Source organism: Paroedura picta, chromosome 11 (genome assembly GCF_049243985.1).
Source record: "Paroedura picta isolate Pp20150507F chromosome 11, Ppicta_v3.0, whole genome shotgun sequence".
NCBI lineage: Eukaryota > Metazoa > Chordata > Lepidosauria > Squamata > Gekkonidae > Paroedura > Paroedura picta.
Genome location: NC_135379.1, coordinates 15151701 through 15167060, shown reverse-complemented (window position 1 = coordinate 15167060; position 15360 = coordinate 15151701). Strand labels below are relative to the sequence as shown.

The 15360-nt window shown below is 45.9% G+C and overlaps 1 protein-coding gene across 24 annotated transcripts in view; it reads left to right on the top strand.

The window, feature by feature from the left end:
• Window positions 1-15360, top strand: part of KIAA1217 (KIAA1217 ortholog) — a 432541-nt gene that overhangs the window by 383977 nt on the left and 33204 nt on the right. For 20 of the 24 annotated variants that reach the window (XM_077303786.1, XM_077303784.1, XM_077303783.1 and 17 more), the window contains 3 exons: window positions 3123-3937; window positions 12511-12615; window positions 13407-13456. In XM_077303786.1, the coding sequence (XP_077159901.1) occupies window positions 3123-3937; window positions 12511-12615; window positions 13407-13456 (970 nt within the window). The remainder of the gene's footprint in view (window positions 1-3122; window positions 3938-12510; window positions 12616-13406; window positions 13457-15360) is intronic. The other 4 variants (XM_077303787.1, XM_077303790.1, XM_077303806.1 and 1 more) reach the window with 1 other exon arrangement.

Sequence of the window (15360 nt, the reverse complement as noted above, 5' to 3'; positions counted from 1 at the left end):
TTATATCCTGTGTTTCCCTGAAGGCTCAGGGTGGCTCAGAACCGTGTATTCATTTGTATCCCCTCTCTCCTCTATTTTATCTTCACAATAACCCTGTGAGATTCAATGACCATTCAGCCGTGGATTTCTGACAACTCGACCACATTTTGGGGGGGGGGGCGGCTGCTGTTCAACAGTAGAAGAAGAAGAAGAGCTGGTTCTTATATGCCGCTTTTCACTACCCGAAGGAGTCTCAAAGCGGCTTACAATCACCTTCCCTTTCCTCTCCCCACAACAGACATCCTGTGGGGTGGGTGAGGCTGAGAGAGCCCTGATATCACTGCTCAGTGCTGTGGCGAGCCCAAGGTCACCCAGCTGGCTGCATGTGGGGGAGGAGCAGGGAATCAAACCCAGCTCACCAGATTAGAAGTCCGCACTCCTAACCACTGCACCAAGCTGCTGGACCTCACATGGTAGCCAGTCACCCTGTGAGTGCTGTCAGGCTGTGTTCCAGTGAGTCCTCCCTCAAAGGCCAAAATAGCCCTGGAAAAGCCCCTTCCCCTTCTCACCATCTTTTCCTGACAGAAATGAAGGCTTGATGGTTACCTGTTCCAGTTGCCTAGTAATGACCATGGAGGTATCCATGACTTATAATTACTGGGGGGGGGGCTTTATCACTGTGGGTTTAACTCCCCCAATTTATTTATATTTTAGATTAGATGCCGTATTGTTGTTTTTATTTTGTAAACCTAGATGGCCCCAGTCATGGGATTTAAGTATCCACAGGTGGAGTCATGTTGAAAGTTCAACACAGTGATGCTGGCGTGTAGATTTATCGTAGTTTACGATCACACGTGTGTGGACTGCACAGGCCATTTGCCAGATGTGTCTCATGCATGCACTCTATGTGCTTGCACATCACGATACAGGCATGCGGTTTTCGAGCATGGCGATTTCCATCTCTGTTTGCAACCCAGGATTCTGTGTTGGGATTTTTTCTTGTGTGAATTCTAGAAGCGTTGTTGCGTTTTTCTGCTGTAGCTAAAAAAGAATGGCCTGCAGCCTCTTAAAGACTAAGTGGTTTTGATGTTTTCATAGCCTCCTACTTCACCAGATCCCTGAAGTCACTGAACTGGGGAGGGGGGGGGGAATGTTCTGCAGTGTCAACATGGTTGCAAGTTTGGGTTCATGTCAGGTTACCGTAGTAGACTGAATTCTCCCAGCTAGAAGTGGCAGCTATTGCATTACTCCTGGGCTATGTGCCCGTAAGATCACAACGTAATCACTCTGTGCAGCATGCATTATGATCCTGCATGAAGCATCCCTTGGAGCAAGTCTATGTTAAGCCTTTGCTAAGAAAGCCCTGTTCACGGGTAATGCATTTTAGCTGTACATCGGATGTATTTTGAATGGAAGATTCAAAATGAAAGCGAAAACAATCTATAAGGACTGACTTGTATTTGTGAACCAACGTAGTAAACACCCAGAAACGTCTTAGGAAACCAGGATTGCTCCTCTTTTACTGAGTATATCATTACTCTATGTACTTGGCACTTTCTTTTTGATAGTCTGGACTTCCTGACACGCCTTATTTTCTAATTATTTTTGTTGCTGCTAGTCATTTTCCGGTTCCTGGCCCCCTCCAGAGCCTGAGGCTACAACCTCCCTCTTGGACCTCCAGTCACAAGCAGGGCCCTGTGGAGACTGATGGCTCCGATTACATCCATCTGTGTACTTTGGCATGAGAGTTGTCATCAGGATGAAAATAAACTGGCGGGTGGAGAAGGGAGAGAGTGCTTTGGTAGCAATGCGGACTACCCTTTGATTGCTACACAATGGGTAACGCCCTCGGTCAAAGTCAACACTGTGAGAAGGTGCAGCCTCGATCCCACGCCTAGTATTCCTTGAGTGACCTGGATTTCTTGGGGGTTTAACAGGATGTAATTTTTGCATGAGTTGGGACTGGGCTGTCTTGAATCTGATGCCAGAGTTACTGAGTGAAATGTTATGGATTTGAGATTTGTGTGCGGAATGTTCAGTATCATTGAATCCATGCCCCCCCCCCAACCTTCACAAAGAAATATGTCAGTTGTCTAAGGTTGTTGTCTGGTATCGCAAGTTTGGTGAACAGGTTCAGATCTGGTCAGAAATCCACCAGATGGAGACCAGTTCCCCACCCCCAGGTTCTTTCAGCTTCCTGGAAGAAAGGAGGGATATAAAGTACTAAACAAACATATTCTACCACTTTGACCTTTATGATATTTGCATGTGTGTGTGTATGTGTATCTTTCTGGCTATTATGTCTTTTGTTTGGGAAGGTTCAGTAGGCAAAACTGATCTGGCAGGACCATAGCTTTTCAAAACATCTGAATTCCAGGTCATCCTCCTTTAATCAATGTATCCTAATCTAAGGGATTGTTGTTCCAAATGTGGATTCTTCTGTGTTGTCTATAATTTACTCCTGGATTTGCAATGTACTTCTCTGCATGTGAGTTCTGCATTAGTAAAATGGTGTCATTCTCCTCTCCCTTTCCACACGCGAACACATGTGAAGCTGCCTTATGCTGAATCGGTCCAGACTTTATTACCTGTTCAGACTAGTAGTGGCTCTCCAGGATCTCCATTAGAAGATATCCCCTTCTGCCTGGCTTGTTTTAAGTGGAGATTCTGCATCAAAAACAGCCACAGACCCTCCACCATGTCTCTTTTCTGGGTACATGAAGTTGCTTAATACAGATGTCCCCAGATGTCCATGGACTACAATTCCCATGAGCCCCTGCCAGCATTTGCTCATGGGAATTGTAGTCCATGGGGCTCATGGGAATTGTAGTCCATGGACATCTGGAGGACAACAGGTTGACTACCCCTGGCTTAATGCATACGTTACTCTTTGTAGAACACATCCAAGTAGCTATGCAATATCCATTGACTGGAGCCTATTGATGCAGATAATTCAGATTATGATTATAATAAACTGTAATAAATCACATGTACTGATGATATCCAGGGAAGTATCCGAATTATTGGAACTGAGAGCCATTTTTCTTGCCTTCTTTAAATAAGATGCATGGCTTGGGGGAAAGAATACTTCTGTATTATCGGAATTACGTCTAAACTCTTAATTGGGTCTCCTTCTATTGCAGATGCAAAGAGACGTCTTCCCAAATGCTCCTCGCCAAGGATCTACTGCGCATCCTCCTCATGCCCTTCCGACCTCTCCCCCTGCTACTCCGGTGCCCCATTCAATGCCCCCTTCTCCATCCAGGATCCCCTATGGCACTGTCAGGCCAGTTAGTGGTCCTGGCAACGCAACCATCCCCAGGGACCGGCTTTCAAACATGTCAGCATCCAGGCCCATTTCACCAAGCCCCAGTGCCATCTTGGAAAGGAGGGATGTGAAACCCGATGAGGACCTGGGTAGCAAAAACCTAACTCTTTTTCGAAACGAGGGACTCTACGCTGACCCGTACTTGTACCACGAGGGCAGGATGAGCATCGCGGCTTCGCACACAGGGCACCCTCTTGATGTCCCCGACCATGTCATTGCTTACCACCGTAGTACCATGAGGTCCTCAAGCACTTACTGCAATCCTCCTATGCAGCCCGAGATTATGGAGCAGTCGTTGTACCGGCAGAAATCCAGGAAATACCCTGACAGCCATTTGCCGACTTTGGGCTCCAAAACGCCTCCTGCTTCGCCTCACCGAGTGACCGACATGCGAATGGTAGACATTCACGCCCATCACAACACCCAAGTGTCTCCGCACACTCTTCACCTTGACAGGTCGTCTCCGAGTCGCCAGTCCCTTAAGAAAGACCCCGGAACTCCTGTGTTTGTGGAAGGGAAGCCACGAAATGCAATGGGATTGCCCGGCATGGCTGAGGTCGTTCCATCGACCCCTGACAAGAAAGCTTTTGGCTATGGAACAGCTGTGCTACCCAAAGAGAGTGAGACAAGGTAAGGAGGAGCTATACGACATGGGGCTTTATTTGGATGAATATATTGTGTGAAAACCTGGGAGAACATGCCTGGAGCGGCAAAGATAAATCCTAGCGACCTTTTAGCCTGGTCCATAGGACTTGGAAAATGGATCCTTTCCCACCTGTACTTCCTATCGGTAAATAGGGATCTTTTAATGAGCATTTGCAAAAAAATAAATAGAGGTATTGGTTAGGTTTGGATTGGTAGCATGGGCAGAGTTGTTCCTGGAGATTATCTGGGATGTTGCTCATAGTTTACTGATTGAACTGCTTTGGGTTTCCATCTCAAAGTCTGCTTGTCTCATGGGGCAACTGAGCAACAGAAGGATGCTTGGAAGTCGTTACTCCACTACCATTCTTCTTTCTAAGGTCTGGTATGCTGCGTTGACCATATTGCAATGGTCTTTGGCTACACGCAATAAATTTGACTGACTGACATATTGTAGATCTCCTTACGTATGGATCTGTGGTATGTGGAAAACCCATTCAAGAAGACAGGGTGGCATAGTGGTTGGAGTGTTAAGAATCTAAGGCACCAGAGTTCAAATTCCCACCCTGCCAAATTCCCATAAGCTTTCTGGGTGACATAGAACTACTTCCGCACTCTCAGCTATAACCTGTGAGGATAAAGTAGAGGAGAGAAGAACAACGTAAACAGCTTTGGGTCCCCATTGGGGAGAAAGGTGGGGTATCAATTAAATAAGCATATTTAGGTATATTATAGAAGATAATGTACAGATTGTGAACCTTCTTTGGCAATTATAGTGGGTGAAAGTATTATATACAAAAAAAAGAAAGAAGTCCAACTTGGGCAAGGCTATATATCATGTCTTCTTATCCATGGTATTTCTTGCCATTATGCATTCCGATTATTTGGTTTTCAGTGAATTAAGTGTTTAACTGGTTGTTTTTCTGGCATGAATGCATTAACAAGAACAAGCGTCGCATTTCCAGTACTGACGACTATTTCGCACCTGTTAAGAATGACAGTCACACCCAGATGTTGCCATTTGTATTCATTATGGAATCAAAGTTCTCCCTTTTATTATTTGTTCTTCAAAAATAGCCACTGTACGAGCTGCTGAATACAGATTTGCATGCAAATGGAACATTTTCCTATGATAAAATTAACAGGTCAGCCTCGGTTAAAATTAATTGATGTTGTTTTGCCATCAAATATAGTTCCCTAACCTGCTTTGAAAACAAATATATTTCTCATAAGTATTTATACAAATATATATGTATTATAAATTCTACAGTCCCATATAGCTGCCCAATGACCAGTATGTTCACTTTTTTCTCTCCATATACACGTTACAACATGCAGCCACATTACACAGTACTGCCCTTCTACGACTGTAAAGGTAAAAAGGTAAAGGTATCCCTTGTGCAAGCACCGGGTCATGTCTGACCCTTGGGGTGACGCCCTCTAGCGTTTTCATGGCAGACTCAATACGGGGTGGTTTGCCAGTGCCTTCCCCAGTCATTACCGTTTTATGCCCCAGCAAGCTGGGTACTCATTTTACCGATCTCGTAAGGAAGGAAGGCTGAGTCAACCTTGAGCCGGCTGCTGGGATTGAACTCCCAGCTTCATGGGCAGAGTTTTCAGACTGCATGTCTGCTGCCTTACCACCCTGCGCCACAAGAGGCTCAACAGTATAACTGTCCTTCACATTATATTTCAATGAAAAACAAAAATATCAGTATGTAAAATGTGGGTATACTTCATCTATGAAACCTGTTTATCCACATAACCCATTTATATAGCATGCTATGTATTCTCTGTATGACATACCCACTTTTCTCATGTAAACTTACACATACACAATCTGTCATGCACACAGGGATGACTGTTTCGTCACCCAGAGAAGCAGTCCCTTTTCCCTCTTATGACAATCAGCAACTGTTTAGTTAAAACATGCATAGATTAATTCCAATGAGGAAGAAGGTGGAGGGTGTTCTCTCCCCCACATAAAACTCTGTCACCCTTCGACACTCTGGAAACTTTGTAGTGGGACAAGATAAATCCATCGGAAATCACCTGATTACCAGGGCCCACGGAGTCCTGGGCCTAGGTTTGATGCAGGACACAGAGAAGCAATACCTGTATTTGCACGGCTCTTGTTTTGAAGCATAGGGTAATGAACTTCACCCGTACCCAACAGCCAATTCTTGACTTCTGATCTCTGTGCCATTAATGACTTTGTGGAATGGAGGGCATTGCACTGTTCTGACAGTGATATCAGGGCTCTCTCAGCCTCACCCACCTCACAGGGTGTCTGTTGTGGGGAGAGGAAAGGGAAGGCAACGGTAAGTCGCTTTGAGCCTCCTTCGGGTAGGGAAAAGTGGCATATAAGAACCAACTCTTCTTCTTCTTCTTCTGCACCTGGGTTGTAAACATGCCATAGATTTCATCAAGGAACAGCTATAGTAACCTCTCACTTTCCCATTGCACTGTGTTGCCTCCTGCCCCAGGCTCCCTCCAACCACAGCTGCCAGCCACAGATCCATGAAAGTGGATTGTCTATCAGTTTTCAAACTGTTGAAGAGCCTTTAAGAAAAGCCAGCCTCATAAATGCTCACTCTAGCGGTTTATTTTTCTGAAAATGTATCGACAATGATAAACAGAGCATTTTCATAATGACGCATCGGGGGGGGGGGAATGAGTGCTTCGATTGCAGTGCTGGTGCATTAGTAAAATTATACAGCCATCTTCCTGATCAACAGTACAGGATTTTCTGTGGCCATTTATAAGTGTTGAAAAATCATTGCTGCAGATTAGTCTATCGTTCTAATGCAGGAAATGTTTGTGAGTGGCCCATTTATCAAGAGTCTGAAGTCTTGCTTAATTTCATGGAATGATTAAAGCAGATCGGTTTGAAAGTGTTTTAAAATAGCAATGCAGAGTGGTCCCAAGCGGTGATGCTAATTCTGGGTTTCCCACAGGTTGTCTGTAGCCTCAAGGCTAAAAAATGAACCAAAGGGTCTCCCTGTTGCTCACCTGTATCATGTCACTCGTGGGCAGGGGAATCCCATGTTTGGGTGTTTGACCCAAAAGAAAGCACAGCCAGTACCTACAAAACAAGAATTCTAGGGAGATGGGGAAACTGGGAAAAAGATGTTCCTTGGCACAGTTTCGTTTGTTCATTTCATTATTTATATCTCCCTTCCCTCCCAGTAGGCACTCAATAGAAAAAAGAGGGGAAGGAAGGAAGGAAGGAAGGAAGGAAGGAAGGAAGGAAGGAAGGAAGGAAGGAAGGAAGGAAGGAAGAGAATTGAATGTTATGCCCCATTTTTCACTACTCGAAGGAGTCTCAAAGCAGTCTACAATCAACTTCCCTTCCTCTCCCCACAGCAGACAGCCTGTGAGGTAGGGGGGACTGAGAGAGCTCAGGAGGAACTGTTGTACAAGAACAGGACTTTCTTATTGCAAGACCTGGCCTCTGCCTCTGCCTGAGATCGAGCCGGACTCTGGTTCCTATTAGAGTTATAAAATAACAATGGGAAGGCTTCTTTAATAAAAGAATACAGAGGAGTGAAATGTGCCCACAAGCCTGAGTTGCTAATTTTGTCCGAGATGCATCATCCATCTGCCTTTAATATGAGCTTGTGCACACACGGCCATCGGATCTGGGATGGGAGAGTTTTTATGGCTGAGATGCTAGTTTCTGCCTGAACTGTCTTCCCTTTAACGCCTGCGGGAAAGGGAATGGACAGACAAGCTGTCCTCAGATAATTCCAAAGTGAGAGGTGGAGCTCAGTTTAACCGTGTGTAATGTTCTGTTATGAATGACCCCTGGCTAGTTATAGGACAGGAAAAGGGCGTGCTCCTCCACGGAATTGCAAGAGCAGCCTGTCAGTACAATAGGAAGTCTCTGCAATTTCGGCGGTGGAAGGAGGGATCATTTGTGTCTCTCGTGCTTCTTTTTTGACACTGGGCTTCGGAGAGCTGTTCCCTTTTGCAAAAACGATTGGTCAAGAAAAAGAAATTAGCAACTGAATAACCCTGCCAATCTGGAAAATGCCCAAAGCTCAGTCTCTTTTGCCAAGGGCACAATGTCTCTTGGCTATTTTTTCTTCTGCTTTCACTGCCAGCTCCAGGCTGTAGGCGGTGACCCCAAAGGGGAGTTGCCCTTTTGCACAGCTATTTAGAAGTGTTCTGCCAGTTTTGTCGAAGCAGAAACTGGACAGGAAAAGTCCCTGCCCTCTTTCTAGAAGTCATGGTGAGTTTGGCTTCGTGTACATCACTCATGCAATAAGAGACTCCCGGGAACAGATAGGCTTCAAAGTGGGCTTACAAAGGAACAGGCATTTCCAAAGACAGGCTGGCACAGTCTATAGAGGGCTTCATAGGTAGAGTAGCCACTTTCCAGCTGGTGAAAAGGTTTGAATATTATCTAGAGGCCCCTAGGCACTTGTGCAGTAAAGTTTTCTTGGGGTCCACTGAGGAAGCATTCATGAATGAAACACAGGATTTTCCCCGTTCCTCGTTTGGATTTGGAAATTCCGGTGGCATTCTGACAGCTTCTTAATGTCTTTGTAGCATTACTATGTGTTGCTTCTGCTTTTAAAGCATTGGGTAATTATTTTTAAAATTTATTTTTATCAATTAACAGATATAAAAATGTTTTTAAAATCAGCTTATTTTAGCGGCTCTTTCTCCCAACCCACCTCTGCTGAGCACTTTGGATGGCTTTATCGTTCTGTTTTTAGTTTGGTTGGCCTGATCTGAGGGCTGGTTGTCATACCCCACTTTTCACTACCCAGAGGAGCCTCAAAACAGCTTCCGGTTACCTGCTTTTCCTCTCCCGACAACAAACACTCTGTGAGGTAGGTGGGGCTGAGAGAGCTCTGAGAGAACTGTGACTGGTCCAGGGTCACCCAGCAGGCTTCATGTGGAAGAGTGGGGAATCAGATTAGAGGCCACTGCTCTTAACCACTACACCACGCTGGCTCTGTGATTTATTTCTGATTTTGTATCTGTAGTGACATTTTTAGTTTGACTGTTGCCACTCTGATTTAAGTAGTCTTGAGACTAGGAGCAGGCGGTGATCCGACTTACAAACAGTGATGTGGGTTTCCTGGGAAAATTGGAATCAGAAAGGAAATAATTCAAATCTTTAAATAATGTTAAAAAGGTAAAGGTAAAGGTATCCCCTGTGCAAGCACCGGGTCATGTCTGACCCTTGGGGTGATGCCCTCCAGCGTTTTCATGGCAGACTCAATACGGGGTGGTTTGCCAGTGCCTTCCCCAGTCATTACCGTTTACCCCCCAGCAAGCTGGGTCCTCATTTTATCGACCTCGGAAGGATGGAAGGCTGAGTCGACCTTGAGCCGGCTGCTGGGATTGAACTCCCAACCTCATGGACAGACAGCTTCAGACGGCACTTCTGCTGCCTTACCACTCTGCGCCACAAGAGGCTCATTAAATAATGTTAGCGATACTTAAATAATGTTAACCAAGGAAGGCAAATAATCCACACGTACAAGCATTGGGGTTTGAGCCTGCTTCATATCCCAAATTTAGCTCCTCTGACATGATTGCCTTGCAGCACAGCAGCTCTGACAGCCATGGAGAAACACACTGTATTTACACATATAGGGCAGGGGTAGTCAAACTGCGGCCCTCCAGATGTCCATGGACTGCAATTCCCATTCGCTGGCAGGGGCTCATGGAAATTGTAGTCTATGGACATCTGGAGGGCTGCAGTTTGACTACCCCTGTTCTACTGGAAAGCACGACACCAAAAACAAAACAAAAAGCAAAAATTCCACTCCACATCACTGCTTGCAAGGAATAGATAAATGGGACCACCACAGCCAAAAAAAGATCTGTCAAGCACTTGGAAACAAGTAAACAAGCCCTGGTGCACGGTGTGTGAGAGCAATTTCCTTCCACTCCTCTACTCAAGTACTAAAGCACCATGAATTGAGTGCTCTTTTTATAGCACAATGCTTTATTGCCAAATAAAGCACTTTATTAAACAGTTAAAAAGCTGTGCCATTAAACCATAGAAGGAGTGCTTGCCATAAACAGATGGGTACTAGTTGTCCAAGCAATCCGAGGAGTCTCTTCCATAGTAGGGTTTGTTTGAACTTCGGTCTGATTTGGGTAATGTGGATGGGAAGGGCCATGGCTTAAAGATACAGGATCTGCTCTGTTTTTTGCTGTTTGGACCACCTAGTAAGGTAAAGGTAAAGGGATCCCCTGTTCAAGCACGAGTCATGTCTGACCCTTGGGGTGATGCCCTCTAGCGTTTTCATGGCAGACTCAATACGGGGTGGTTTGCCAGTGCCTTCCCCAGTCATTACCATTTACCCCCCAGCAAGCTGGGTACTCATTTTACCGACCTCAGAAGGATGGAAGGCTGAGTCAACCTTGAGCCGGCTGCTGGGATTGAACTCCCAGGCTCATGGGCAGAGCTTTCAGACAGCATGTCAGCTGCCTTACCACTCTGCGCCACAAGAGGCTCTCACCACCTAGTAAACCAGGTCCAAAAGCCTTTCTAAGGATCACAGTGTCAGCTGCCCAACTTTGGCTCCAAAATTTTAATTGTTTTCCACAACGGTAGGTCTTATTGCAGTTCTCCTCTTTGATCAGCGCTGGATGGTGGTGCAGAGGTTGAATACCCACCTGCCATCCCCAGATAGGTCTGAATTCTGCCCCCAGTCAAGTCTTGGTGGCCATAGAGGGATAGCATCACACAGTGACAAGTGTAAGAAAAAGGCCCGTGAAGCGAAGAGAAAAACAGGATCAGAGTTAAGAGGGTGTGAAAGAGGAGGCACAGCCAAGATCAAAGATGTGGATCTCTTGTTGGGTACAACAGAGGGTTGGAGGTGATGCAGAGAGCAGGAACTGGAGAAGAAAGATAGGCCATAGCAAGAGAAGAAAGAGACTCCACTAAAGGAAGGAAGGAAACACAGCAGGAGGGAAGACCAGTTGGAAGAAAGGCCTGGAGGTTACTTCTCTGATCTCAGTTCAGCAGCAAGAAACAGAGAGATGAACTTGGATCACAGAAAGAAAGATTTTAGCAACCAGTTGCCTATGGGCGAGGGGGGGAAGAAAGGGAGAAAATGCAGTTTTGCAAGCTGACAGCCAGGCTGTATTGAAAACGGGGACTTTCGGACTTGATCCCCCAACATTGACTGCAGTCCTTCCCTTCTTCCTCCCTTAAAAGTCACACATGCCGTGGTTTGAACCTGCGACTCCCAGACAAGCACTCTAACCACTGCTGTCTATTTCTCGCCGGGTTTCTTATGCTGACTTCCATGCTGCATGTCCTCTATGAGAGCTATGGGGCTTCTGCCGCGTTATGGCCGTCTCCATACCATGCCCTTGCAACGGCAAAATATGCAGGAGATCTTGGTTCTGGGTAAAAAGTGCGCTCTTGGAATGGAATATATCCTTTTTAAACTCCTGGTTAGCAGGAGGCTAAAAATAGTGGCAGCTCAGAGTCTTACAGCTAATGAGTCTGCGAAGCAGCAGGAGGAGTCCACTGGCAATTTGAAGCCTCACACGTTTATTGTAGCAGAAGCTTTTATAGACCAGAGTCTGTCTAGCCAGACACGTAGCACGAGCCTGGGTCCACGTGATCTTTCCTTGCTCAGGCAGACTCTCAGTCTAGCAACACATGCACACACACGTTTGCAGCTGCCAAGATTTTCCTTGATATGGCAAATGCACCCCTTGGGATGCAGGAGGAATTTTGTTCACCAGGCGCAACACACATGAGCACCAGATGCCTGCTTGAAGGTCACAGCCAGTGGTGTGCATTGGCCCAGAGTTTAAAAGGCCTGCTGAAGGCCAACAAAAAAGTATCTGGAGAACCATAGAGTGATTGCTGTATTAAAAAAAAAAAAAAAGGCCTAGTCTTTCTGCCCCTGAAGGAGTGAGTGGGAACTCACAAAAGTTAATTGTTCAATTTGTGTAAATATGCAAGGGTTTTAGCTGATTACCTTAAGTGTGCCTTTATTCATAGAATCATTGAATTATAGAATAATAGAGTTGGAAGGGACCTCATGGGTCATCTAGCCCAACCCCCATGCAGGACACTCAAATCCCAATCGTTCATCCACTGTAACCTGCCACCCCTTTGTGCCTTCACAGAATCAGCCTCTCCGTCAGATGGCTATCTAGCCTCTGTTTAAAAATTTCCAAAGATGGAGAACCCACCACCTCCCGAGGAAGCCTGTTCCACTGAGAAACCACTCTAACTGTCAGGAACTTCTTCCGGATGTTTAGAAGGAATTTCTTTTGAATTAATTTCATCCTATTCAATTGCAATGTTGCTGTAATTGCTTTCCCCCTCCCCCCATCCCAAGCAGCTTTCCCCCATGTCATGTCTTGTCAAATGCCTTTTGTTAAAAGGTGGGGGGGGGGACCATGGTTGGCCTTTGGTCAGGGAGAACATGCCAATATGTGCTCAGAAGGCACTGAGCAAATCCCAGGATATCTTCACGGTACCACAGTAGAGATTCACCTAAGGAAAAAGAACGAGTCTTTAAAGTAAAATACATTTGGCTTTAACAAACGATTATCTTGTCTTACAGAGAGAGGATGCAAGCCATGGAGAAACAGATAGCCAGTTTAACTGGCCTTGTTCAGTCTGCGCTTTTAAAAGGGCCAAATACAAGTAATAGCAAAGATGCTTCTAGGTAAAAACCAAGAATTCCTTCCATCTGTTTCTCTGTCGTTATTTCTTTGATCACTGCAAGGGAGAAAGCCCCTCAGGGAACTCTGAAAGCAAACTCCTGTCCTTGGGGATGCCACTGGAAATGCTTGTCATTGGCTTCCTTTGGGTCAGGGGTAAAGGTAAAGGTATCCCCTGTGCAAGCACTGAGTCATGTCTGACCCTTGGGGTGACGCCCTCTAGCGTTTTCTTGGCAGACTCAATACGGGGTGGTTTGCCATTCCCTTCCCCAGTCATTACCATTTTATCCCCCAGCAAGCTGGGTACTCATTTTACCGACCTCGGAAGGATGGAAGGCTGAGTCAACCTTGAGCCGGCTGCTGGGCTCAAACTCCCAGCCTCATGGTCAGAGCTTCAGACAGCATGTCAGCTGCCTTACCACCCTGCGCCACAAGAGGCTGCCTTGGGTCAGGGTTACTGCTCCATAAATGACATCTACATAGATTTATTTTCAGTCGAAAGTGGCAAAATATTCTGTACTGCACATGGAGATTTCACCATGTCCTTCTTCTGATAGTTAAGGTGATTCAATGTTTTGTGTTTTGTGTGTTTTGTGAAGGAAATTTATCCATGTTTAAACTTGCACTTGACAGGGAGAGCCTATCACTTACTGATCACCATCCCAAAGAATAGCCTGCATTTTCTGTTAAGCTGTTTTTAAATCCTGTGCTTTGAAAGCAAAATTCTTGATGGTTGTAAGTTGCACATCCAACTTCCATGAGTCTCTTAATTGTTATTATTTTTGGTTGAATTTAGTGAGAAGATGGTGAAAACTGTGCCCAGTAAAAACAGCACTGAGAAGTCAGGTAAGATTGGAGGGGCGGGGTTTAAGAATGTGTGTGTGCCTGCATTTATCTAGTCCTTTTCAGACATTATATCCACGCATACCAGCAACCTGGCAACTGCGCATTTCAGGAGTGTGGATTGCTCTCAAAGCTCCTGGTACATTCAACAGCCGTTACCATATTGTCGTTGCTGGCAGAGTTTATATATAATCAAAGTGGTGTAAAGCACCAGGCAGCTTAAATGAATAAAATAGGTTTATTGTGAAGAGAAACAAACGTTGTATAGAAAGAGGAGAGACAGAGTCCTGCCAGGGGAGAGACAATTTACTTTGTTCATTCTGTCTGTTCTGGAGGCAAGAAGGGAGTCAAAGGAGCAGGAAGTCTCCAAATGAGCCAGTCAGGAAAGTAGGAGGAACATATTTGATCTAAATATGCTAGCCAATCTAAATATGCTAGCTACAAATCTCCCCCAATGCTTCCTGCAGGATGTTCTTCTGCTGTTGATCCTTGCACTCTATAGATCTTGCGTATTAAAGGTAAAGGTAAAGGTATCCCCTGTGCAAGCACTGAGTCATATCTGACCCTTGGGGTGACGCCCTCTAGCGTTTTCTTGGCAGACTCAATACGGGGTGGTTTGCCAGTGCCTTCCCCAGTCATTACCGTTTACCCCCCAGCAAGCTGGGTACTCATTTTACCGACCTCGGAAGGATGGAAGGCTGAGTCAACCTTGAGCCGGCTGCTGGGATTGAACTCCCAACCTCATGGGCAAAGGTTTCAGACGGCTGCCTTACCACTCTGCGCCACAAGAGGCTCTATCTTGCGTATTACAACAGTTCAAACAGTGGAGATGTTTTGTATATTTTGAATCTCTGTATGATTATACTACATATGAACTACCACCCTGGAGAATCCAGTAGTCAGTTTGGGTGTATGGAAGCTTTACGCACCGTGGCATCCTCAGGAGGCAGGGAACGACCATCCCCAAGACTCATAGGGTCTTAAAAGCACCATCCCAATCATTGCTTTCTTACCCAGGCTGTTCACTAGATTGACGGGTCCACGTACCGGACTTCACCCAGCTCAGGCATACAATTCGTTACACACAACTCTATAATCTGCCTCTTTACCTAGGAGCCTCTCTAAGTCAATTTCTGTCCTTCTCTCTGACTTTATTGTCTTCCCTCTTCTCCTTCTCACTGGCTTGGCTTCCCTTTCTGCCTCTGCTCCGGTCCTCTCTTCCACCAGCTAGCCTCTTCCCATTTCCCCCTTCCTTGCTCTTTGTAACCACAGCGCCACACCTGCACTAAGCTCTACCCTCCTCTGTCCCCTGCTTTTTAGCCAGCTCCTTCTCCCTGCCTTAAGCCACCCGGGCCCCCAAACCATGGCTCCCTTGTCCAGCTTACCCACTGCCCACTTGACTTCTGAGACTCCCTGTAGCAGATTGCCAAAGCTTCCCTGCTGTTGAAGCTACCCTGGCAGCTACCTCCTGCCTCTGGTCTCACCCTGTTCCACTCAAGTGAGTCTTGCTGCTGGATAGAGGGGCAAGCCCTGCCCAGCCAGGTGGATCATTGCTAGGTAGCCCGCAAACTGCAGATGAAAAAATATATGTATTGCTCCTGATCAAACAGGATGGCGTGGCTACCATTTCTCTCTTCTCTCCCTCCCCTCCCCTCCCCTCCCCTCCCCTTCCCTTCCCTTCCCTTCCGTGTTTACATTTATAGCCCGCTCCTCTTGAACTAGTCAACTTATACAATATAAACAATATAAGCTTATAAAAATATAAACAATAAAGCCAAAAAAACACACAAATATGTTTAAAACTACTAAAAGCTAACAGCATAACATCACGGTTGAGCTGTTGTTGGGTAGGGATATAGGAAGAGGTCTCCAGATGCATATCTGGTGGGCTCTGTGTGTGGTTGCCA